General features: G+C 34.7%; 1 protein-coding gene across 3 annotated transcripts in view; it reads left to right on the forward strand.

The window, feature by feature from the left end:
• LRRK2 (leucine rich repeat kinase 2) overlaps positions 1–26,935 on the forward strand; it is a 155,875-nt gene that overhangs the window by 84,512 nt on the left and 44,428 nt on the right. For all 3 annotated transcript variants that reach the window (XM_082665511.1, XM_082665512.1, XM_082665513.1), the window contains 13 exons: positions 3,244–3,337; positions 5,634–5,820; positions 6,921–7,102; positions 9,630–9,859; positions 10,264–10,391; positions 11,740–11,958; positions 15,300–15,501; positions 16,511–16,599; positions 23,043–23,230; positions 24,142–24,296; positions 25,380–25,526; positions 25,685–25,876; positions 26,535–26,681. In XM_082665511.1, coding sequence (XP_082521637.1) covers positions 3,244–3,337; positions 5,634–5,820; positions 6,921–7,102; positions 9,630–9,859; positions 10,264–10,391; positions 11,740–11,958; positions 15,300–15,501; positions 16,511–16,599; positions 23,043–23,230; positions 24,142–24,296; positions 25,380–25,526; positions 25,685–25,876; positions 26,535–26,681 — 2,160 coding nt within the window. The remainder of the gene's footprint in view (positions 1–3,243; positions 3,338–5,633; positions 5,821–6,920; positions 7,103–9,629; positions 9,860–10,263; positions 10,392–11,739; positions 11,959–15,299; positions 15,502–16,510; positions 16,600–23,042; positions 23,231–24,141; positions 24,297–25,379; positions 25,527–25,684; positions 25,877–26,534; positions 26,682–26,935) is intronic.

The following is a 26,935-nucleotide window of genomic DNA, read 5'->3' on the forward strand; positions in this document are numbered from 1 at the left end:
TTATACTAAAAATGCTTATAAGTTGCCTGAACTGCTTGAAGCAGAAATACTGAGTTTCCTACTGAAGTTTCTTCAGCAGATTTTTGGAGTATAAGTACTATTATTATTATTTTTTGCGGTACGCGGGCCTCTCACTGTTGTGGCCTCTCCCATTGCGGAGCACAGGCTCCGGACGCGCAGGCTCAGCGGCCATGGCTCACGGGCCCAGCCGCTCCGCGGCATGTGGGATCTTCCCGGACCGGGGAATGAACCCGTGTCCCCTACATCGGCAGGCGGACTCTCAACCACTGTGCCACCAGGGAAGCCCACTATTATTATTTTTTAGAAATAAAATTAATTATTTAAAAGTTTTTAAATTAGTTAGGTTAATGTGTATTCATTGAGCTCTTGCTCTGTGCAAAATATTATAATAATACACAATATGATCATCACTTTTGTTAAAAATCCTGGAATACTCTATGTTCTCGTAGCGTGTGAGACAACAGGGAATTATGTTCATTTGTAGCCTGTCTGAAAGTTCTAATATTGAGGAACAGAATACTTCTATGGAAATAAGTGGGAACTTTCCCTATTTTATCTTCCTTAATGGAGGCCATGCATACCTTGCCACCCACATACCTATACCTGACTTGGTAAAATAATTTTTAATATTGTTTAATTGCAGAATATAGTTTGACAACTTACCTTAAAATATTTTATTTTCCCAGAACTTTGAGAAACTACTAACAATAAAATCCATATTAATTTGCATAGAATTATTTTCCTTCTTTTTCCCTTCCTTCCACCCTCTTTGGATATTGACAATGTTCTTACCATGAGAGTGAAACTGGGGAATAGAGTGATTCACTCACTAGTGAGTAAAGCAACCCAGTCTCTGTCCTTAAGGAACGTGTAGTTAAGTGCAGAAGACTGACATTGAATAATGATGGAATAAATAAATGTAATTGTATATCGTACTAAGTGCTGTGAGGAGAAGTTTCAAGATGCTATGAGGGTACCTCAAGGGGATCTGATCCAGACTGTGGAGGCAGGGAAGTGTGTCTGTGTCTGTGACGTTTAATTAAGTCTGGAAAGAAGAGCATCTGAGGGACCCTAAGGCTAGCTTATGGTCAATATGTTATCTCAGCTGAATCTCACAAAAATCCTATAGGGTAGGACAGGTATGATCTCTGCTTGACTGAGGAAATTGAAGCTCTGAGATTTTTGTGTGACATGTTCAGGGGCATAGAATTAATTAATTAGTTGTGAAAGCTTGAACATACCTATGTTCAAAAAATGTTTGCCCTGCACGACTTTGTAATAATTTTAGAAGTGGTTTTATATTTGGAAAGACGCATTATGGAGGTCATACCTGAGTGAGACCACAACCATTAAAAATTCCCATGTGGGGGCTTCCCTGGTTGCGCAGTGGTTGAGAGCCCGCCTGCCGATGCAGGGGACACGGGTTCGTGCCCCAATCCCGGAAGATCCCACATGCCGCGGAGCCGCTGGGCCCGTGAACCATGGCCGCTGAGCCTGCGCGTCCGGAGCCTGTGCTCCGCAGCGGGAGAGCCCACAACAGTGAGAGGCCCGCGTACCACAAAAAAAAAAAAAAAAAAAATTCCCATGTGAAATGAAGTTTTAGTTCTTTGATTTTATCAGTCTTCCATATAGAATCTGAACCTTAAGACTTTTAATTCCTAATTGGAGAATCATTTCTACTAATTTATTTTGCTACAAATACTTTTTGGAAATAGGTGAAGTATAGCATGTACCTTTCTGCTTCTCAGGAAAATAGCTTCTAGTAATGTCCTGGAACATTTTGACCCTCGAAGATTTTCTGGATAAAACATAACCCATATTTTTAACCTTGAAAATGCTAAGAAATAATTTCTCAAGCCACTTTCATAGAACCACAGATTTTCAGATCTCTGAAGAATCTCAGAGTTCATCTGATTTAGCTTCACTATTTTACAGATGAGAAAACAGTCTGTATGATTTGCTCAGTTTCCAAAATTATGTTCCATAGAATTTTATTCCTTGGAGGTACCTCGTACTGTATTTCCCTTTTGGAAATTCATAAAATATACCAGAATATTGACAGCTCTGAGATATTTAATTTTATTTTGCATAATGTTTCCCTAATCCCTTTTTTTTTTTGTAAAGTATATATTTTTAGTCTCAAAAGGTATAAAATACCTTAGGAATAACTGACAAAATTGGCATATCTGTCTTAAAGGGAAATTTGGCATTTCTAATGAAATTGTAGATGCCCTACTGTTCAGGAATTCTACTAGTGGTTATATACAATAGAGGCATCCTCTCACTGTTCACAGAAGACCCTTTTGCTTTTTGGTTTTTTTTGACAATTTGCTAAACATTGTCATAGGCACTGAGTATTCAGCAAGTAAGCATAAGCATAGGAATATTTATTATGGCATTTTTCATAGTAGCCAAACATTGGAAAGAATGTAAATGTCTATCAACAGGAGAGTGAATAAATTGGCTATATTCATACAATGGAAATGCTATGTAGCAGTTAAAATAAATGAATAAGATGTATTTATTAACGTGAAGAATAAATCTAAAAAAATTGTTACATGAAAAAGCAAATTGAATATAGACATGTACGATATGATAATATTTATGTAATGCAAAACAGTAATATGTATTACCTGTGGATGCATACATCATAAAAGTACAAAAGCATGTATCGAAATAATACCAAATTCAAGGTAGAAATCTCTGTGGAGAGGTCCCTAATCTCTTAAGATCATATGATCAAAGAATACTTTTATTAAGTAACATCCATAATTATTCCATAGAATACTCTTTACAAGATGGTGTTATAGAAAATTTTTATTTTTATATTATATTGTGGATTAGTAAAATATTCCAAAATGTTTTGTTAGACTTACTTCAGAGTAATTTGAATTAATCTATAATGTATGTCCCATAATATCACACATAATTTGAAATGAATATTCTAATGATTTCTACTTTGTACAGATGTTGGACAGATGAATTTATACTTAGACACTTTTGTGGCTTTCAGGTTAAAAGAGTCTTATAATTATGGTGTATTGTTTTAATGTTTTGTGGTAGTATTAATTTATTTTAAAGGTAGAATTATTTTATTGTCAGTGTGAGAATGGAAATTAAATTATGTGACAGATCATTGGTAGCTGCTCTTATTGTAGAATCTAATGGAAATCTAGTTAAAGTTATTAAAATGTCCATTATCTCACTTTCATTTTCTCTTAGCTGCTATGCCTTTTTTGCCTTCTTCCATGACAAGCCTAAAATTATCTCAAAACAGATTTACATGTGTTCCAGAAGCAATTTTAAATCTTCCACAGTAAGTTTACTATTTTAACTTTAAAAACCACACGAGGTGGAACAGAACCTTCAGAAATATGGTTTTAACTTAGACATATAAATGTAATTGATTTCTAAACCTACTAAACTTAATGTTTTTAAATCTATGAATGTTTGACTTTTAATATTAGACAAAAGATGTGAATTGTTATTTGGACTTTTCAACTTTTATATTAATTTAATGTGCTGTTGTGTAGAAACAATTTAAGAGTAATTAATTGTTGCATTATTATAATCAAATGAGATTGTACTGGCTATCACTTTAACTTTTAAAATTTCACTTGCTTTGGGGATTATGTTGCTAAAACACTATTAACTTTGAAATTATACTTGTTATGTTCGAGTGACATTTTTGGTGAAGAATAGGATAATTTATGTCGTTCCAAGTATTTGGGGATATTTTTGGTTAATTTCATTAAAAATAAAAGCTTCCTATTAAAATCCAGGCATTAATTAGATTTCAAATGTGTTGTAATCTTAAATAACTATTCTAGTAGTGTTATTTATTATAAATAAAATCCATCAAGGTACATGTGCAAACATATACATATACAGGCAAATAATACTTAGTTATAATTTAGCCATGGAAGGTGTGAGACAGATGAATAATAGTTAATTTAAGTCTAGGTTTAGAATGTGTCAGACACTGTAGTTTACTGCTTAACAGTGGATCATCTTTTTAATCTTCCTAATAATCCTATGAAATACTTACTGTTATCATCTCCACTTTATAATGAGAACTCTATTTCATGAGAGAGAAAGTAACTTGCCCGAAGTCACAGTTCTTAAACACTGGTGGTTTGATTTCAGACTCTTAATTCTGACATACAGGCATCTATAGAATACAGGTGGGCGGTCCTATATTTTAAACATAATTTATTCTTGAAAATGTGTTTGGAAGCCACCTATTTATAAAAGCTTATTAGAGGGCTTCCCTGGTGGCGCAGTGGTTGAGAGTCCGCCTGCCGATTCAGGGTTCGTGCCCCGGTCCGGGAAGATCCCACATGCCGCGGAGCCTGCGTGTCCGGAGCCTGTGCTCCGCAACGGGAGAGGCCACAACAGTGAGAGGCCTGCGTACCGCAAAAAAAAAAAAAAAAAAGCTTATTAGAAGATGCATGTCATAAGAAAGCTTTCTTCCCAGAGAACTAAAAATATTATGCAGTCCCTAATTACACTATACCTTTAGACACCATCTTCAGGCATACATTTTAGTGTTTTATATGTATTTTTTAAATTTATTCTTTTGTTTCACAAATGAGCGTGTGGTTGGCCAGCTTCAGTCTCCAAGCTTAGTCTAAAAGCTAAGAGACACTGCCTTTGAACAACCTGACGATTCTCAACTTTGTCTCAGTTGCATTGTTTGTTAGACATACATGTCTTATCTTTAATATAGTCAAATTAATTTTATTGTTTTCAACATTTTTATAAGGTAACTAGGGCAAAATCTAGATCATTTAAAAATTAGAGCAATAATGTTGCTCTGCAGATCTGAATCTTGGTCTAGCAGGCAGTACAGCTATTTGAGCTTAGAATTAATTCATAATACTTCAAATATGCTGGATGAAAGGGATCAGTATACAGTAGTAAAAGTCCAGGCAACCTTTTACATAGTCAAATATACCACAATTGTTGACTATCTTTATTCTTCCTACACATGTACATTTACATGTGACATGTGTTTTTCTGCTATTTCCTGCAAATTTTGGGTAGCTATTCCTGCCTGAAAGCAACAAATTTACATTGAGGGCCTGCTGTATACAAGACATCATGCTCAATGTTATGATATTTTTCACACTGAGGCTGGCTGCTAAAAATGATAGTAAACTTAAGGACCCAACCTCTGAAGAATCCCTCCAGGTATGAGTGAAATTGAACAGAGAAATGGAGGCTACATATTTGTAAATCTTGTATAGAAGGCAGGAATCTTAATGACTGGTTTTGCCTTTGTTAATTATGATTTCTCATGCATCATAAGTGTTTGTAAAACACTTGGTCTTTCCTTATGGTTGACATTTTTATGTTTCTGAAGTAGGGAAATTAGGCCTCAATTTTGTTTTTATTGGTCCTTTTTAAAATGTTCCTGTTGAGACATGCCTTTTTTTTCTAGCCTGTATATACCTTTATGTACACAAAAAAACACGTATGTACTCATATATAAATAATGTTAGTTTTAAAGTTATACCTTATTCTCACTCTGGTGAAAATTACTTGTGATGTTATTTCATGTATTTTGGAAACACTCATTTGATTTTTATCTGGACATTGTATTGTTTCAGCCTGCGGTCCTTAGATATGAGCAACAATGATATTCAATATCTACCAGGTCCTGTGCACTGGAGATCTTTGAACTTAAGGGAACTCTTGTTTAGTCATAATCAGATCAGTATCTTGGACTTGAGTGAAAAAGCATGTGCATGGTCTAGAGTAGAGAAACTACATCTTTCTCATAATAAACTGAAAGAGGTAAGAGGTCATCTTTATTTGTTTAGAATTATTTCCAGTTTGAAAATATGCTTTTATAATTTGCATTATCACAAATGATCATTTCAAAATCTGTTATTTGATATTGCTTACTTTTTGAATAAGATCTAATCCTACCCTGAGGTAAATGGGTATATTAACAATGCTTAATTTCCTTAAAAAATCACTTTTTGTGCTCTATTTTATTTTGAATATTTATATATATATATATTTAATTATGAATGTGTGTAATGCTTTAAGTGTGACAATTTATCACAAAATCGCTAATCTGTTAACAGACTCTCAGACATGCTGTATTTCTCAAGTTGCCTCCGGGCCATATATAGCCTGTGTTTTTCAGCTGACATTCTTTTCCACATTCTTAAATTTCTGCATTCACCCAAATGGACAGGTCTCTGTTATAAATCTGAAATTTATTATCCATTCGTCCCAGAAAATTTTTTTTTTTTTTTGCTAGGTTCAAGTCTGTTGCCTATAAAAGCCAAAAAAACAGTAAAGTGTCTGAAACCATGAGGTTCAGAATAACTCTGAATATTTTGGAATACCTGACTTTTTTTGCAGCAACTTAATGTTTGCTATTATAGAAGTAATGAATATTGCTTAAAAATTTGGAACAGAAAGAAATTCCAATATTTATGCCACTTAAGGTATAAACATTTAGTTGTATTTTAAGAACAGTAAGTTGTACATACGTCTGTGATGATTAGATGTTTAGTTTTACTGAAAAACACAGTGTGAGGGAATAGACTGAAGCCACAGATGATTGCTTTTGGATACATAAAAAGAACTTCTTTACTTTCAGTGTTGTGAAGTGATGAAATATGTTAAGGAGGCAGAATGGGTTTTTAAAGATTATAAATAAATGACATAGATTGGAGTAAGTCCTTTATATGTATGTTTTCAAACATTTATAATGAAAACTATGACAAACCTTTGGAAAGTTTTAGAACTCCGTTGAGAGGCTGTGCAAGGTGCTGATGGGATCTCTGAGCCTCTCTTGTTTCATATTAGCATCTTGTGTTTTGGCAGCACACATTTCTTTCTTCCCACCAACAGGATTTGCCCTTTTTTATTTCATTAAGATTCCTCCTGAGATTGGCTGTCTTGAAAATCTGACATCTCTTGATGTTAGTTACAACTTGGAGCTGAGATCCTTTCCCAATGAAATGGGGAAATTAAGCAAAATATGGGATCTTCCTTTGGATGAACTGCATCTTAATTTTGATTTTAAACACATAGGATGTAAAGCCAAAGACATCATAAGGTTAGATAATTTTATTTTCATTTGTTTTTATTAAATTTGTTTCAGATATCCTTTCTTTGTGACTTTGATGGATATATAGTTACAATTTAAGAAAAAAATATATAGTACCATCCAACGTTTATTTGTCATTTGCCCTTTATTTAATAAACGGGGTTGTTTGGTGCCACTGCAGAGTTTTTCATTTCCTCCTAGCCAAGTTAAGGTTGACAGAATGGCTTCTCCTTATCATGCTTTTCAGTAGAAAGGGACTCTAAAAGGAAATTATTACTATTTGGTCTCTTGTTACCAGTTATACAATCTAAAGAAATAAAGCATAGTATTATAACTTCTCAAGCTGCATTTCATATAGCAAATAGTTATTGTATGTCTATTATATCTTAAAGCATTATAGTTACTTAAATGATATAAAATTACATCAATTTTGCTTAGGAAGCTGATAACCTACTCAACTTGATCATCTTTGAAACCACCAAAACTTCCACGTATCACTGTTTCTGGTTTTATATTTTATGAACTTCAAATATCTTTAATAATGAACTTTATTCTACTCTTTGTTACTGTTTGAGCACATTAATTACTCTTTGAGCACATTAGTCTTATTGTTACTGTTTGAGCACATTACTCTTATTGTTACCTACCTGTAAAATCATTTATTTTTATTTCCACAAAACTACTGCTATCCATATTTATCTTACAGGTTTCAGCTCAGTTATCACCTCTTAATGTATCCTTGACTTGCCTATAATGTCCACTAAGTCAAGGACCATGGCTACATTTACTTACTATTTCATTCTTGGCACCAAACACGGAGTCTGGCATACAATTAATAATTGTTGCATTACGAGTGAACTACAGTTACCTAAATCTCTTCTTTAAAGTTTCTTAACTTATATTTAGCTTTTTGTCTCTTTTTATGAACAAAGATTTGGTTTTTTTCGTTCTCCTGAGTGTGATTTAATTTGAAAAAACAAAAAAGATCTTTTCACCAACTATGCTAAATAAACGTGACTAGCCCGCACCCTAAACAATTATTTCCCATGATTTTCCTTCCTGAAACTGGAAAAGATGTTCATATAAAAATTTATTCAATTCTTACTAAACATTTAGTAGAACTGGTTTTCGATGTGTTATGCTATATTATCAAGCTACTATATAACTAAATATTTTTAAACATATTTAACATTTTTAGAGAGAACATAGACCTGGAGTAATTTAGAAATTGTAGTCCTCATTTGCTTTTTTAAAGAATGACAAAAAATGAATTCTTAATAAATAGACATTTGGACCATTGATTTTCTTGTTTATTGGTGATGAAAACAGAACATAAGCTGTATGTGAGAAAATGACTGATTTCAATAACAGCAGGTACAAGATCTGATCTGCCAGATCTTGTTTTCTAGAGCATCAAATAATTCAAGAAAATAATGATGCTTTTTGCTCAGATCATCAGGAATGTTGGACAGATTCCTATTAGCTATGAGAACTAATCAGTCAATATTCCCTAAGATTCACTTATGATTTAGTTTATTTTTCTAATTTTAAACTGTGGCAACATTTTAACATAGTTAAAATATATCTTTCTATATCTATTTTATTTTTGAGAACATTTAAATGTACTATTAATTTAAAGGTGGTATTGCTAGCCACCTGCAGCACTTCTAGTTAGTTTCAATTATTTTCGCATTAAGACTTAGGAACAGCAACATATTATCTGCTGATAGTATAATCATTTATATGTATCAATTTATAATTTAACCAATATGTTCTCCCTTTCCATTTACATTATGTATATGCATGTATGATATATATGAATATATACATTATGTATACCATACGTGAATATATGTACGCATACACATGTATAATGTACCAAATACGACCTCACTATCAAAGTTTAGTATAGCAGTATGCTTATATACTCTACCTTGATTGTTTATCCTATGTGCTTTGTAAAATTTTATACTTTGGGCTTCCCTGGTGGCGCAGTGGTTGAGAGTCCGCCTGCCGATGCAGGGGACACGGGTTCGTGCCCCGGTCCGGAAGGGTCCCACGTGCCGCGGAGCGGCTGGGCCCGTGAGCCATGGCCGCTGAGCCTGCGTGTCTGGAGCCTGTGCTCCGCAACAGGAGAGGCCACAACAGTGAGGCCTGCATACTGAAAAAAAAAAAAAATTATACTTTATAATTTTTAGGGTTTTATTTGTGTTATTTAAAGAAATTATGTGTGTGTATAAAATTCTAATGAGTATTACAAACATATTTTGAAATTTTGATTATTTCTGGTGATAGAATATCATTATATTTGATAATGCTGCCGATCATTATCAACTACACCAACATACTAACAAAATATATGCATTAATAGTGCCTTGAAAGACACATGCATTATTAGTTACATGAGCTATGCACTCTTTTGCATACTGTATTTTAGAACAGTTTGATATTTGAAAGAATTCAGTGCATAAGAATTCACCTATATCATAAGTACACTGCTAAGCAGTTTATTTTATTTTTGTTTTTCAAATACCAGGTTTCTTCAACAGCGGTTAAAAAAAGCTGTGCCCTATAACCGAATGAAACTTATGATTGTGGGAAATACCGGGAGTGGTAAGACCACCTTGTTGCAGCAATTAATGAAAATCAAGAAATCAGATCTTGGGATGCAAGGTGCCACAGTTGGCATAGACGTGAAAGACTGGCCCATCCAAATAAGAGGCAAAGGGAAGAAAGACCTCATTCTAAATGTGTGGGATTTTGCAGGTATTTATTTTGCTAGAATTTTTTATTCACACATCTTTTTAAAACAGGGACTTAAAAACTGAATTTTCTCTTCCAATACTGCAAAGAGACCTGGTGGATCCTATGGAATTATTCCAAAGCCACTTATTTCTCCTAATTCTACCCTTGCCACCAGAATGGAGAAGCCATGGAAGGAAATGTTAGGAACCAGTACATGCCAGCTGAAGCTAAGTAGCTGACACATGTGAAAAGTTGTCAGTCCCTAGTAAAAAGCCAGTGTAGCCATGTAACCATCATCTTTTTATAGTTTTTCTCTTTCCTTGTGTGATAAATAGTGGATAGTATCACTTAATTTTATTTTTGAAGAAGATGAAGAATTCTTGCCTATTTTCTGGAAGACTAAAAAATTCTTAATCTTTATTTAGGTTGTGAGGAATTCTACAGCACTCACCCCCACTTTATGACCCAACGAGCCCTGTATCTTGCTGTCTATGACCTCAGCAAAGGGCAAGCTGAAGTTGATGCCATGAAGCCTTGGCTCTTCAATATAAAGGTGATCTGTTCTAATCATTTGAAAATAGAAAATAATTCTTGGGTTTTTTTTGGTATGTAAGGTAATTTATTTGGGGCAAACAGGTGCTTCAAATAGTCTCTTCAAATAATTTTTTAAAAGAAAGAAGCACTAAAATTTTGAGTTGGGAAAGTAATTAAGTTGTGACATGAAAATAGTGTTTTCTATATTAGTGAGAGTTATAGAAACTGGAAACCCTTTTAAGCTATAAAAATTGAGAGTTTATAAATTAAACTATTTTTGATATTATTTTGATATTATTTGATATTATTTCTGTTTTTTTTTTTTTTTTTTGACTGTGCCACGTAGCTGGCAGGATCTCAGTTCCCCGACCAGGGATTGAACCTGGGCCACATCAGTGAAAGCCTGAATCCTAACCATTAGGTGACCAGGGAATTCCCTGATATTATTTCTTAAGGGTAATATGAACTTCCCTAATTTAAAATAAACCATAGTGAAAAAAAGCAATCTGTGCATCACCAACTCTGTCTTCAGAGGCAATTTAGTGTGAAGTCCTTCAGATCTTACAGTTTTAAATGGTCCCAGATTAATAGTATATTTGGAATTTTGCAATTTTTCCAATTTGTCCCTTGCTGTCATATTGTCAGCTATTAATTTATGTATATATGGTTTTAAATATATATGACTTTTTAGAATTGAGACCAAAGTAAGAGTGAATGGTCTTTGAATGATGCTCCAGTGGGCTCTTCTGTGAGGCAAGCCCTTGAAAGATTTGTCAGGAAATTTCGGCTCCATCAAGCTTGTTTTGTCATTTTGGTAATTTTTTAAACTTCCTTTTTTTGATTTTATTATAGCTAGCCAAAGTGAGAAAATACTATAGTCACAGTAATATTTGCTTTAGTGACTTTTTTCATTGTAGACTCCACACTGAATGACTTTAATATGAATTAAGGAGATTGAATTTACAGGTAAGGAAGAGAAAATATAAAACAAATTGTATCACTCTGAAATAATTTGGGGGTTATTAAATACTATTTTATTTAGAAGACCAAAGCACACTTAGAGAATAACCCATTTTAAGGCACGGAAAAAGCAAAAGAAAAATATACTATTACTGTTACATAGGCCACCTGAAAGAAAAGTGATAATAATTGGATAAGAAGGGGCATAAAATTGACTGTTAAAATTTCGTAAGGGTAAGTTTTTTCTTAGGTTTAAGGAAGGAAAGGAAGTTGTTATTTTCTTCTTAGAAGTCTTGATTTCTCATTTCCACTCAAGTGAATTTCATAGAAAGTGAATGTCAGTGGAAATGTAAGCAGTCTTGATTTAAAAAAAAAAACACAAAAGTATTTTGTATCTTTCCCCATAGGCTCGTGCTTCTTCGTCCCCTGTGATTCTTGTTGGGACACATTTGGATGTTTCTGATGAGAAGCAGCGCAAAGCCTGTATCAGTAAAATCACCAAGGAGCTCTTGAACAAACGAGGGTTTCCTGCAATACGGGATTACCACTTTGTAAATGCCACTGAGGAATCCGATGCTTTGGCAAAACTTCGGAAAACCATCATAAATGAGAGCCTCAATTTCAAGGTAACATGGTTCATTGCCGACTTTAGGTAGTAGATAAATATGATTTATTAATTCTCATGTTGTGCAACTGCTAAGAAATGTCAAAAGTCTTGAGAAGAGAGCAGCTATCTTAAAATTGTGGGTGTTTTTCAGAGCTGTTAACATTATTAAAGTACTTTCAATTTTAAAACTATTTATGCTATACTTTATTTCAAACTCATAGAAGTGGGAATAAAAATAATTTGAGGATACTGAGAGAAACTAAGAGGATATCTGAGAGGCTGAGAGAATATTCCTGAGAGAATCTGGGGACATGTTTCTGATGCCCTTTCTCTCCCAACTTCCTGTAGTGGTGATTCAATCCAAAGGATAAAGACGAATGTTGGGGTCTTGGGGTTATCTTTCTTATATTTTCCATCTGCTCCTTTCTTTTCGAGTTCTTATTTTATGCTCTCCTTGATTTTCTTTGTTGTTCCTTCATGTCTCTTGTCACTGTGATCTCCCTTCCAAATATTTTTTTCTCAATATTGGGAAAAGTTTCTTTCATCTGATAATCAGGGTGACTAATTTGGTTTTCATCAATGTCTAAGCAATTTTTAGTTCATACAAACTGGGTTTTTTCATTTTGGGAATTATGTTTTTGATTTCAAAGTTTTCTTCTGGTAAGACAAATGTAATTCATAGAGTTCATAAAACACAAATAAATTGGTTAACAGTGAGAACACTTGTTATTAATACTTGCAAGAGAAAGAAATTTTACCTGGGTTCTACAGACAGCATGGTATGAACTGTACTGAAAAACACCCTGAATAGTTCAATATAACAACACAATGGTGGATTTCACTGTTAGTCTCTGTTCGTTTAGCTCATTAGCACTAATGATCAAGGCCATGGCTTATAACAAGGGTCCTGTTTTGCCTGGACAGTCCCAGCATAATTATTAATTGTGTCCCACTGTATTCTCAGAAGCATTCCAGTTTGGATGATAAATTATATGGTCACCTTGGTTATAATGTGTTGGCTAGTTAGCTTAGTTCTTTTCCATTTCCACAGATTATGTTCCTATCCAAAACGTAATGAGCCATTTATAAACTGGTCTTTGTGGTGCCCAGGGAGAGAATTTGCACATTTGTATCTTTCAGCACATTTATCCCAGTCACTAAAAGCTTTTACAAATGGTGGATCAGTGACATTTTATATAAGAAGAATGAAATATCATTTATTTGTAGATTTTCTTACTTTTTTTTGTGGGACATATGACTAAAGAGTAATATGACTTTTAAGAAACAAATATGCAAAATTAATATATTCAATTAAATATTCTCTTTACCCAGGGAGTTTTCTTTTGAGACTATACCTGTGCTTACAGAACTTTGTTGTTATTTATAATATTTTAATATCTTCTCTTTTTATCACTGGTATCAGAGCATTTATCATATTTTAAAAAAGACTTCTTGGAGGATGAGTTTGTTTTGAGAAAGCCTGAATTTAGTTGAAGCAAAGTCTGGATAAGGTGGTTCATCAAGCTGGACTGGTATTGCTTTAGGCTAATAACAATTTATCACTATCAATCAATGAGACCAATTTTCTTTCTGCACTTGTACATGAACTCTGAAGGCAATACCAGATAAGGAAGTAAAACAAATGCTTTGAGAAATGGCAGTATTATTTGAGGAAAGGTATCTATTGCTAATGGATACGTCATTCTGGCATATTGGTTTGAAAATCTGTTTGACTGCTTTGCAGAATAGTGACTCAGATGACCCCAAAACAATAAACCTGCCAGAACTTGAATATTCTTTCCTCCCTGAGGTGCTTCAACCTGTATTCAAACAACAGCTTTTAATCTACTAGAAATCTTTTTTTGTTTGCCCTTTCATTTGTTTTTCATCTTTTCCTTTTATCTTGGCTCTTTTCTAATCTTTCCCTGTCTCACCCTTATTAACATGTGTCTGTGCAGACTTCAGAATAAAAGGTTTTTTGTTTTTGGCTGTTGGTGACCTGATAATAAAGCTTAAAACAAGGAGGACAAAACAGAATTCAGTGCCAACCATATCCCTCTCAATCTTGTCCAGCCCCTTAGCAGAGTGGGATCCTTTGCTGGCCCTGTAATCCAGCCCTGTAAAGTTCATCCTTTTGTTCCTTGATTGCTTTCTGTGAGAACTCTTGTTTACTTTTATATGTAGGTTTCCCTTCTTGGGTTAAAACATAAATTTCAGTCTGAATTTCTTTTTTATCTTAATTTATAAATGATGAAGAGAGAGAATATGAAAAGTGCAGGTTAGTGAAATTATATTTAATTTTCTGGTTCAAAGCGTACATTGAAACAATCTTGAATGTTTGGAGGTAAATATGAAAGTAATGGTTACAGTTGCTGTAAATCAAGTTCCTTAAGATTCTAGTTAAAAGTAGAAAGAGCAAGTTAAAGTGTGTGTGTGCATGTGTGTAATAAAACCCAATTTCTATTTGTAATAAGTTGAAGAATTCAAGTAGAAATTATGTTAGTTATTGTCAGGTAAAAAGAATATACAAGAATATATTCATGGGTTGAGAAATGGGGAGAGTGTGCCACCTGGTGGTTCTCAAAGGTATTTTAGTTACTATTGTTAGGGTTGCATTTCTATTTAAAATTAGATTTTTAAGAAAAAAGTTTGGAAAAGATAATTATAGAAACTATCACTTTAAGGTCATTCTTTTAAAATTTTATTTTATGTATCTCTTGATTAGTAGACAGTTGTTAGATTCTAAGTGTAACAGACCCCAGATCATCCTCTCATATAAGAATCATTGGGGTTTAGATGATTTCTTATTTTTCCAAGTTCAAGTTTCCACGAAAAAGCATAGCTTGGGTGAGGAAATTTTATGTCTGTCTCCAGATTTCACTGTTGATATGTACATTCCACTAATACAACATTTTGCAAATAACAAGAACAAAATTTAGTTTTACCTTGGGTTGTGGATCACATTTTCATCTAATAAATAAGGTTCAAACCCTCTTACAATACTTGCTGACTTCTTATGCTAGCATATCTATTGCATGTAAGTTTAATGTCTTAGAAAACAGAAAGTCCTTTATTTACAGTCAATGATTTATCTTGGATTTTGCCATGGATTTTCTGAATAGCTAGATAAATATTTCCATGTAATATTATTTGATAGTTCTTTCCAAATTGGCTTCTGTGTTCATATTTTTTCTTATTTTAAGATCATCTTATTTATTCTTCACAATTTAATTGGTTTTACATTACATTTTTATTTTATTAAAAAATACAGTTCTGAATGATTAGCATAGAATTTACCACCCACATGACAAATCGATGAATAAAATGGATTTTTACAGCTTGTCATTTGTAATTTCATAGATCCGAGATCAGCCTGTTGTTGGGCAGCTGATTCCAGACTGCTATGTAGAACTTGAGAAAATCATTTTATCAGAGCGTAAAAATGTGCCAGTTGAATTTCCTGTAATTGACCAGAAACGATTATTACAGCTTGTGAAAGAACATCAGCTGCAGTTAGATGAAAATGAGCTTCCTCATGCAGTTCACTTCCTAAATGAATCAGGTTTGTTTATTGCATATTCTTTGAAAGCTCTGCTGTAGTAATTTGTGAAAATGCACCTGAACCTTGTATAGAACTTACATTTAAAATTTAACAAAATATTGACAAAATTCTTTAATAGGTAACTGATTTGTTTTTCTTTTTGAAAGATCATCATGAGCATTGATGTTGATTCATGTTTTATGTCATAAGAGAAAAATTTAGAAATTATCTAAGGGCAGTAGTGGAACAGGTCTCTGAGCAGGAGTTAAAACATGGGTTGTAGAACTTGACTGTACTATTCAGAACCTGTGAGACCCTATGTGGAGGCTATTTGTACACTGAAAAGAAGAATTATTATTGGGATGGTTTAACTTGGCACTTGGAGGATCAATGGTTGCCTGAGATGATGCAGCTACTGAGTGGCAGATCTTGCTCTGTTGCATAACATGTTGTCAGCATGACCTCACAGATGAAAACTCTTGAACAGACTTTGGTGCTAATTGTGTACTTGATCAATATAACCTTGCTAGAAATGTGTGAGTTGATTTGTAGTGCTCGGATAAGTGGTTGGGAAGTTGCTTTTGATCCCCAGATTCTGCTGTATGAAAAATAATCTTCATGTGGATTGAATCTGATCCATTCATTTCCTCATTGTTCTTAAACCAGTAGCTTCCTTTGATATTTTGTGTTTCTTACCTGTATTCGAAAATAAGATGTGTCTTTGTAGTATGTAATTAGAAAGCCAAAAATATTTATGAATTTCTATTTATTTCTAAATACATGCTCTTCAATGTATGGCTTTGTCTTAAATATGCTTAAATATGATCATTTTATATAGTTCAAAAGATAACTTTCTAAAATAACATTTGGATTTCAGGGCTTGGGAGCTGGGTTGCCTGGGTTCGGGTCTCAGCTCTGCCACTGAAGTTTACTTATCTGTAAAATGAGGAGGTTGGACTAGATTCTCTCTAAAGCCCCTTGATATTTGCATATTCTAAATTCCATGTTTCACTCTTGATTTTTACTCCAGGGGTTCTCCTTCATTTTCAAGACCCAGCCTTGCAGTTAAGTGACTTATATTTTGTGGAACCCAAGTGGCTTTGTAAAGTCATGGCCCAGGTTGGTATATTATATTTTTGTGGCATGGGATTAATGATTGAAGAAAACTACAAGTGACACCTAGAGCATTGAGTTTTATAGAGTTTGTGTTCAGTTAAGGTAGAAACTACTGTGAATATAGAAAACTGTAGAACAATTTGTGTAGAAGACTGCATAAAGAAGAACTTCATGAAAGAAGAGAAGGCATCTTAGAATTTACTTTAATGTCTTTGTTTTCAAGTCACAGACAGGTGTTTGTACTGCTCTGTTCCGTAGTACTTTTCTAGATCCTGATGATAGCTTTGGTTTGGTTATTGATATACTCAATTGAACGAAAGCTTTGTGAAAATCTTTGGGATAAGTACATATACGAAAATTGGGTTGATGAGCCTCTGAAACCTCAGTCTAGACAACATGGAGGAAAATTTTGACTCTTTAGTGGAATGTAAGGTCTAAATGCTTACAATTTTAAAAATTTTGAATAGTGGTGGTTATGGCTGTCTTTTCTCTATTTATATTTCATATGGAAAATTATTTCTTCTCCCAATAACAGTTACCAATGAGTTTATATTAATTAGCTATCATAATCCACCTCTATAGATTTGCCACAGAAAACCATTCAAACAGAACACACTAGCTCAGGATTCCTCAGTGTCAGCACTATTGACATTTTGGGCCAGATAATTCTTTGTACATTGTAGGATGATAGCAGCATCTTTGGCCTCTACCCTCTAGATGCCAGTAGTACCTTCCCAGTATGACAAGCAAAAATGTGCCCAGACATTGCCAAATATTTTAGGATGCACAAAATCACCCTGGGTGAGAACAACTGCATCTGGATGAATCATGAATTGAAGTGAGCCTGGAGAGGGCGTCTCCAGCATGTGCACTCACTGGTGGCTATTTTGTTTATGAGTATAATTTTTTGAGTCACTAAAATGATTGTATTTTTTTATGTTAGAAATCTCTCTTCTTTTTTTTTTTTTTTTTTTTTTTTTTTGAGGTACGCGGGCCTCCCACTGTTGTGGCCTCTCCCGTTGTGGAGCACAGGCTCTGGACACGCAGGCTCAGCGGCCATGGCTCACGGGCCCAGCCGCTCTGCGGCATGTGGGATCTTCCCGGACCGGGGCACGAACCCGTGTCCCCTGCTTCGGTAGGCGGACTCTCAACCACTGCGCCACCAGGGAAGCCCCAGAAAGCTCACTTCTAATCAACTATAATGTTAATTAAATTCCCTCAGGTAATCTTGAATAGTAGTTCCTAAATTTCATCTAAGGAAGAATAAGAAAGATATTTTAAAGAGGGAATTCATTTGTGGCTAAATCCTATACCACAGAACTTGAGAATGTATTGAAACGTTGCAATTGGCAATTAATTGTAATGGGACAGTTATTACTATTCTGGCAGTTTTTATTATTATTATTTTTTTTTGCGGTACGCGGGCCTCTCACTGTTGTGGCCTATCCCATTGCGGAGCACAGGCTCCGGACGCGCAGGCTCAGCGGCTATGGCTCACGGGCGCAGCCGCTCCGCGGCATGTGGGATCCTCCCGGACTGGGGCACGAACCCACATCCCCTGCATCGGCAGGTGGACTCTCAACCACTGCACCACCAGGGAAGCCCGTCTGGCAGATATTTTTAAAGTAGATTTTCATCCTTCTGCACATATGCCATGGAAAGTGTGATTTTACTCATCTACCTAATGAGAATGGAGCCAGGAAGGTATAGTGGTCAAGAGCACAAGCTCTAGAGTCAGCATGACCTGCGTTCAGATCTCTCCTAAATCCTTACTCACTTTGACATTTCTTAATGTTTTAAGCTTTTGTTTCTTCACTTGTAAAATAAGGATAATAACAATATTATCTTCTACATTGCCTCCCTAGTTCAGTATAAGTGAATAGTAAGTTTTAGCAAAAGTTTATATTTGACCTATTTGGTAATTAAAGACTTATGATCTCAGGAAATGAAAAAAATCTTCAAAACTGTAAAGATGTATTCATGTAGTTTTGGAAAGTGTGCCAGGTATGGAGCTAAATAAAACAATATGTGTAGTTATATGCACTCTGTGTAGAAAAGGGAGTTTTAATTATACCCTGAAGATTTGTTGTTAGGTGGCACATGTATCAGAAAATAACTGAACTCTGTATAGTCAAGAAAAGGCTAAAGTTGCACCAAAAAGTGATGTGTTTCCATGTAAATTGGGACTATTTAAAGTTGCACACATGTGGATAATATTAGAGTGGGTACATCTTATTCAATAGAATAACAAAGTGGTTTCCATCAAATCATTATCTTTTTTTTTTTTTTACGGTACGCGGGCCTCTCACCATTGCGGCCTCTCCCGTTGCGGAGCACAGGCTCCGGACGCGCAGGCCCAGCGGCCATGGCTCACGGGCCCAGCCGCTCTGCGGCATGTGGGATCCTCCTGGACCGGGGCACGAACCCGTGTCCCCTGCATCGGCAGGCGGACTCTCAACCACTGTGCCACCAGGGAGGCCCAGAATCACTATCTTTTAACAGAAGCAAATTTCCATCATGATGCAATAAAATCCCTGAAGATACTATGGAGTAATTAAGTTGAAACTCCATGAAAGTTCTCATTAGCATAGTTATACTATTAGTTATACTATAAACATGTTAATTTAATTGAAAATTAAGTCAAGAATTTGAACAGCTCAAGTTATTTTGAAAGGTAGATCTAAAGGGTCAGTAAAATTTCTTAATGTGAAAGATAAATGCCATCATTTTTATTTATGCGATATACTGAAATATGTCATTTTTATTAAGGTTTAAAGAGAATGAAAGCCATAAGTAATCACGTGAAGACAGAATGATCTGCCTGACACCAAACCAGCAAAAATAAATAGGGTTATTCACCTCCAAGTGAGTCATCAAGACAAGGGAAGAAATAATTTCATGGTGTGGAAGCTCTAATGAGCCCAGCCACCCTCTTTGTGCCCAGAGCTGTTAGGTCACTAAACTTATTAAAGTTTCCATCAACACACAGAGAAATTTGCAAAACTCATTTAACTATATGATAAAAGAGATATGAAAGGGACTTACTGGTAGAGTATTATAAAACTTGCATGGCAATTTAATCTTGATAAAAAGTTGTGTGAGAAATTTGGAAAATTTTCTTTCCTTGCACAAGGGCATAAGTTAGCCTTAGAAGTTACCAGGCTGAAGGAATAATAAGAGGTCTTTCAAAGGTGATAAAATTAAGATAAGGTTTCAGTTTTTTATTGCTATTATAACAAAATACCCCAAAACCTAGCGTACACAAGTAAACTTGGAGTAAAACATCAACAGCTTATTGTTTCTCACTGTTCTGTGGGTTGACTGGGTTCAGCCAAGTGGTTCTGCTCCACATGGCATTGACAGGGGTCGTTCGCTTGGCTTCCTCATTGAGTTGGGCTGGAGAGTCCAAGAAGGCTACACTCACATTTTTGGTGTGTTGGTGCTCCTCCATGTGGTCTCTCATATATGCCTAGACCTCTTAAAGGCCAGGCCCAGAACTGGTAAAATGTCAGGTCTACCACATTCTAGTGAGCAGAGCAACCACAAGTCTTGTTCAGGGAAATGGATGGATTCTATATCTTGAAGGATTAAGCAGCCCACATGTAGAGAGAGAAAAAATTAATGTGTCCATCTTTGGAAACTATCTGCTACAGATAGTGGTAGTGCAGCATAGATCTACTAAAAAAATCAAGCACAAACTTATATTTTAAAATCAGTTTGTCGGAGGCCGTGCTACGCCGAGCCCTGCGCGTGAACAGCTGCGGCAGGGGCAGCATCCAGCGGCGGTGCCAGCAGTTCCAGCCCGTTGCTTTACTTTTTAGCTGCACCAACGTAGTCATTATGCCGAAGAGAAAGTCTCCAGAGAATCCAGAGGGCAAGGATGGATCCAAAGTAACTAAACAGGAGCCCACCAGATGGTCTGCCAGGTTGTCAGCGAAAGCTGCTGCCCCAGAACCTGAACCTAAACCAAGAAAAACATCTGCTAAGGCCCTTATCCTGTGCATAGATCCTCACATGAGCCCTACTGAGAAAGAACTGGCAACAAAGGTTAAAAAAGGTGCTAAAGGGAAGAAGGAGGAAAAGCAAGAAGCTGGAAAGGAAGGCACAGAAAACTGAATCTGTAAACGAAAGAGAATGATTTGTCATGAAAATTGGGGTTGATTTTATGTACCTCTTTGGACAACTTTTAAAAGCTATTTTTACCGAGTATTTTGTAAATGCTAATTTTTTAGGACTCTACTAGTTGGCATACAAAAATATATAAGGAAGGACATTTTACCTTCTCATAGTCATGATTTTTTGAAATTCCCATCATCCTTGAGTAAAATAAATACCAATTTAGTATAGGAAGCTGTCTGTAAAATTGATTCACCATTCCATGCACTTGCTTTAAAAATTTAGTCCTGTGCATACTGTGGTGTTTTTACTGTGTATTTGAATTTTTTCATGCAGTTTTTCTAGAGTAATAATCAGTGGTGCTTTTCTACCTAGGTTTTATGTGATTTTAATGAAACATGGATAGTTGTGGCCACCTGCTGACTATCTGTGGTTTAAAATAAAAGGTTTTCCTGTCTGCAAAAAAAAAAGTAAATAAAATAAAATAAAATCAGTTTGGCTAAGTAAAATAAATTAGAATACGTATACAAAAATGGCTGACATATGAGAGGTTACTTATATGCTTTTCAAAGATTATCTCATTTAATTCTCAGAACAGCTCTTTTAAATGGTACTTTATTAGTGCCCATTCTTGAAGATGAAGAAATTGATGGACAGAGAGGTTAAATAATTTATCCAAAGTTACATATTCAGGGAGAATTAGAGTTACGATTTCAAACCAAGTGGTTTGACTCCATATTCAGGGAGAATTAGAGTTATGATTTCAAACCAAGTGGTTTGACTCCAGTGCCTATGAACCTAACCCTAGGATAAAATGCTCCAAACTTTATTTTCCCCCAGTTCACGAATTCAGCAGTATTTATTCAGCACCTAATGATGTTCCAGATATTGTTCTGGTGCTGGGGCGATAGCAGTAGACAAAACAAGTTTCCTGCATTCATGGAGTTGACGTTCAAATGGGAGGAAATAACCAAAACATGGATCCTTAACATGTTAGGTGGTACAGAATGCTACAAAGAAAATATAAAGTATGGCTGGGGCTAGAGAGTGAGTTTGTCAGACAGGTCTTAGCAACTTTAAAAACACTAAAACAGCAGTTTTCTTCACTACCTAAAGTGTAAGAGCAGTTTGGGCTATAAACTATACAATATGGAGGAAGTCCCAAATTATAGTTTTTATTATTTAATGACCCATTATACATTGCATTAGATATCATTATATTCAATCAGTCATGTATTCATTGATTCAATGACGGTATACGTACAAAATAGAAACATAATGTTGAGTGAGACAAGTCCTCGGGCCTACGGATTTTACAGTCCAGTATTTTACCCAGCTACATGATAATGTAAATAATGTTTGTTCCTATTTAAGTATCCCTTAAACATTATAGATCTACTAAAGAAAATTAAGCACAAATCTCTTTTGAAAATTAATTTGGCCAAGTAAAATGAATAGGAATATGTAGATAATGGCTAACATTTGAGGGCTTGCTATTTGCTAAAAATTGTTGTATGTATTTTTCATGTTTTATGTGTATCTTATTTTGTTCTCATGGCAATCTAAGAGACAGTCACTTTTATTATCTTATGTTACAGAGAAGGAAACTGTGGGTAAAGAAATTAAATATCTTTCCCAAGGTCACACAATTGGCAGTAGAGCCTGGATTTGAACCTGAGTTCTTCTGAACTTATATTTTTAATTGTTATGATGATGATCGAAACTCAAAGTATGGTCTCCACATTAGAATCATCAGAGTTTCTTGATAAAAAAGCAGATTCTCAAGCCTCATCTCAGACCTACTGATCCAGACTGAGTGGAGTCCAGTGAAATTCAGGGGTTACTTACTTTGTTTGAGAATCACTGAAATGTGCTAAGCTACCTCTCTTCTCGCTGATGGAAACCATCTCCTATTATATAAATGTAAAGTAACATTTCTATTGCAAACCTGTAGTGGTAACACAGTCTGGAAGATAATTTCCCAAGGAATATACTATTGATGAGACTGTAACAAGGATGTGGGGTACTGGATTGATGTGTTAATTGGAGTTGGGGAAGGCTTGTGGTTCATTGGTTTCAGAGGATCTCCAGAATTTCTGATCTGAATTAACTCCCTTAATTTAATAAAATTTTTTTTTTGTGTATAGGGAGTACATGCCCCACTGGGCTTCTAGGCTACCTGGCTGCTAGCTAGAGAAATTAGGTCCTGTGTTGTACTTGACAACATTAAAATTGTTTTAATCATTTTTACTGAGCACAGGAAATGTTTTAAATTCAAAACTTTCCAGAAAATAAATTTTAGTGATTATGTATAAGTTTAAATCTTTCAGATTTTGACAGTGAAAGTGGAGCACTGTCCAAAACATCCTAAGGGAATTATTTCACGTAGAGATGTGGAAAAATTTCTTTCAAAGAAAAAGAGATTTCCAAAGAACTACATGTCACAGTACTTTAAACTCTTAGAAAAATTCCAGATTGCCTTGCCAACAGGAGAAGAATATTTGCTGGTTCCAAGCAGGTAAGCCAAAACTTAAAATTTTATTACCCTATGGAAATTCACCATATATTATATTGTTTTAGTAGTCAAAGTAACTTTGGTCTGTGATAAATGTACTAACTTTTTTCTTCTTGTGTAAACTTTGTACTGAAGTATAACATTTTCTTTTAATGAAAACACTGAATTTGACATTTAAAGATACAGTAAATGACCGATTTTATGTATATAATTACTATTTGATTTAGCACTGCCTAATTTATTTAATAAAGATTAATAGTGGAGATAAGTCTGTGTGTGTGTGTGTGCGTGTGCGTGTGTGTGTGCGTGTTCATGTGTGTGTGTGTGTGTGTGTGTGTCCTTACATGGTACTGGAAGAGTTATTACGCAGATTCTGGGGATATAATGAGTTTTCAACATAGTCTTAAAATAATTTATGGCTGTGAATTTTCAGAGGTATGGGCAACACAATGGAGGCCTAAGTTATAGCCCTGTACTGTAGAAATTCTTACTGCTTTATAAGCACCTGGGAAATGTTACAAAGTAATATGACATTGAAAAGTGCAAATTGCATTGGTTGATGGATGGTAACTAATTCTAAAAATAGATATAACTCTTTTCTAGGACATGAATTTTTTTCAAGTTTTACATAATCCCTTTACTCGTCTATGCATAACGAACTGTAATAATTTATTTATAGTATAAATAAGATTATTGAAAAAATTTCATGCATCTACATCTGATCATGCATTTGAATTAATTAAATAACCATTAAATTTTGAGTAGGAAGAGCATGTAGCGAAAGAACATTATAAAAAGTGCAATTGCTTAGAATATTTATCTTCAATTCATTGATTTCAAGTAGTAAAGCACTTTGGTCAACATGATTGGGTATTTTATGAAGCTGTATAATGACAGTGTCCTTTTATCTTTAGTTTGTCGGACCACAGACCTGTAATAGAGCTTCCCCATTGTGAGAACTCTGAAATTATCATTCGACTGTATGAAATGCCTTATTTTCCAATGGGCTTTTGGTCGAGATTAATCAATCGATTACTTGAAATTTCACCTTACATGCTTTCAGGAAGAGGTATGTATTTAATGAAGAATTAATATTTAGAGAAGTTAGGAGGAAAGCATATTAAAATTAATGTCATTTTCCCAGAGTTTACTTGTTTGAAAGGCAGCTGAAAATCAGAAAATAAGCTCAAAAGACCTCAGAGTGGCCAATATAAAGACATACACTCAAATAAATTCATGCAATTTGTTAAGAAGAAAATTCCTCAAAGCCCATGTGTGCTTAGTTTAGACACATTTACAATGCCTATGACTATCTCACTTTGCAAGCCAAAGCAGACTAGAAGTAGCAATTTTAAAAGGTGAAATTAGTAAGCATCATTTGTTTAAACACACCCACCCAACCTACACATACACACACACACACACACACACACACACACACACACACACACACGCACGTGCGCGCAAAGAAAAACTAGGAATGGCCACCACTGCAGTCAGGGAGTTTTGTTTAACAGTGTAACAGTTCCTGACCATTCAGACCATTCTGTGTAGGGTCTATAATAGCTCTATTCTGCTGCACAATCCCTGGGGGGTTTACAAAAAAGAATAAAAATGGGTGTTTATAATGCTAGCTCTTCCTCCTGGAAGAAAGAGAGATCTTAGTGCTCCAAAGGGAAAATATAATTTTTTATGTGCTTAAAAATCAGCTTTATGGAGATGGTACTGTATTCTGAAGTAAACCTTATGTTGCTTGCAGTTAATCGACATATAGAAAGTTACATCACGTCAAAGTGTTGGTTTTAGCATGACCACCAACCTCTTTTTAAAAGTTATGGGAACTTATTTATGATTCTCTTTCTTCATCTATTACACATACAAAACTACTTAACACCATGAACCTGAAATCTATCTTAGGTTGTATACTGGGCATTTTATTTACTTCATTCCAAAATTGAGGATAAAATATTTAATATTATATTTAATAGATATGGATGGGGACTCATGTCATTAACGATTCCAGTACTTTCCTTCAAAACAAATATATCTCTCTTACTGTCATTTGTGGTGTGTGCAGTGAATTTTTCCCCTTTAATTTATGGAGCCGCTAATAATTAATGGCTATATGTGGGTTCATTTAAACTTCTTTCAGAACGAGCACTTCGCCCAAACAGAATGTATTGGCGACAAGGCATCTACTTGAATTGGTCTCCTGAAGCTTATTGCTTGGTAGGATCTGAAGTCTTAGATAATCACCCAGAGAGTTTCTTAAAAATTACAGTTCCTTCTTGTAGAAAAGGTAAGGAAATTAATTAAAAACTTTGAATTGTACCACTAAAGAAATCTCAACTTTTTAAAAAAACTTTATAGTTTTTTGACAGAATAAGGTTCTTTCCAGTTTTGTGACAGAATAAGGTTCAGCTAGGGTGTTGATGAAGTCTTCTTTGGATTATGTAGGCTGTATTCTTTTGGGCCAAGTTGTGGACCACATTGACTCTCTCATGGAAGAGTGGTTTCCAGGGTTATTGGAGATTGATATTTGTGGTGAAGGAGAAACTCTGTTGAAGAAGTGGGCATTATATAGTTTTAATGATGGTGAAGAACATCAGAAAATCTTACTTGACAACTTGATGAAGAAAGTAGAAGAAGGTATGTGTTGATACAACTTACAAATGTTTTTAAGTGATCCTTTCAATATTTGTGAAGTGAGGTTTGAAATAAATGTAAAAATTATTCTTATCCATAAGGGATGAGTTAGAGGATACTACATTCAATTGTAGTGACAGTTCAGAAAAATATATTTATTACCCAGTAAGATCTTATACTCTAGATTCAGAAAAAATGTTGGTTTGAGAGTTTGAATACTGGCTATTGAGCAACATAACCTCATCTGTGAAATAAGAGTACTGACCAAAACTACCTCATAGAATTGTTATGAGGATTAAAATAGATGATACATGGAAGTAACTTAGCAATGATAACCATAGGCTAAGTGCTCCAAGAATGTTGTAAAAGTAAAGAATATATAATTTCCTAGTCATGTATCAATAGTCTAAGGCAGTTCTGAATTCTACTTTCTAGTGAGTGAACCTAGGAATGAGTATTTAAAATTCCTAGTAGATAGGTATTAATTCAACTTTTAAAACTTTCTCAGAGTTTCTAGAGAAAAATAAGATTGGTAAGAAAACCTTAAAGAGTGATTAGAAATCATAGAAAATATGTGATTATTTCTGTAAATCAAAAGGACAAACTTATGTACAACCTTAATAGTTTACCTTTTAAAAAAAATGTTTTATGTACTTCTCAGGAGACCTCCTAGTGAATCCAGACCAACCAAGGCTCACCGTTCCAATATCTCAGATTGCTCCTGACTTGATTTTGGCTGACCTGCCTAGAAATATTATGTTGAATAATGATGAATTGGAATTTGAACAAGCTCCAGAGTTTCTTTTAGGTAACTATTTTTGTTGATTTGAGAATAAAAATTAGAGTGCAGCTTTTATTTATAATCTAGAAAATATTTACATATAATTATATTGTCATAGTTTTTAGTGTCTTCATATATTTTTTGTAATGTTTTTCCTTTGAGATAATATATTTTAAAGTAATATCATGTTGGGACTTCCCTGGTGGTCCAGTGGTTAAGTTTCTGCACTTCCACTGCAGGGGGCGCGGATTTGATTCCCTGGCCAGGGAGCTAAGATCCTG

This window comes from Grampus griseus (genome assembly GCF_964374135.1).
Source record: "Grampus griseus genome assembly, chromosome: 11".
Taxonomy (NCBI): Eukaryota; Metazoa; Chordata; class Mammalia; order Artiodactyla; family Delphinidae; genus Grampus; species Grampus griseus.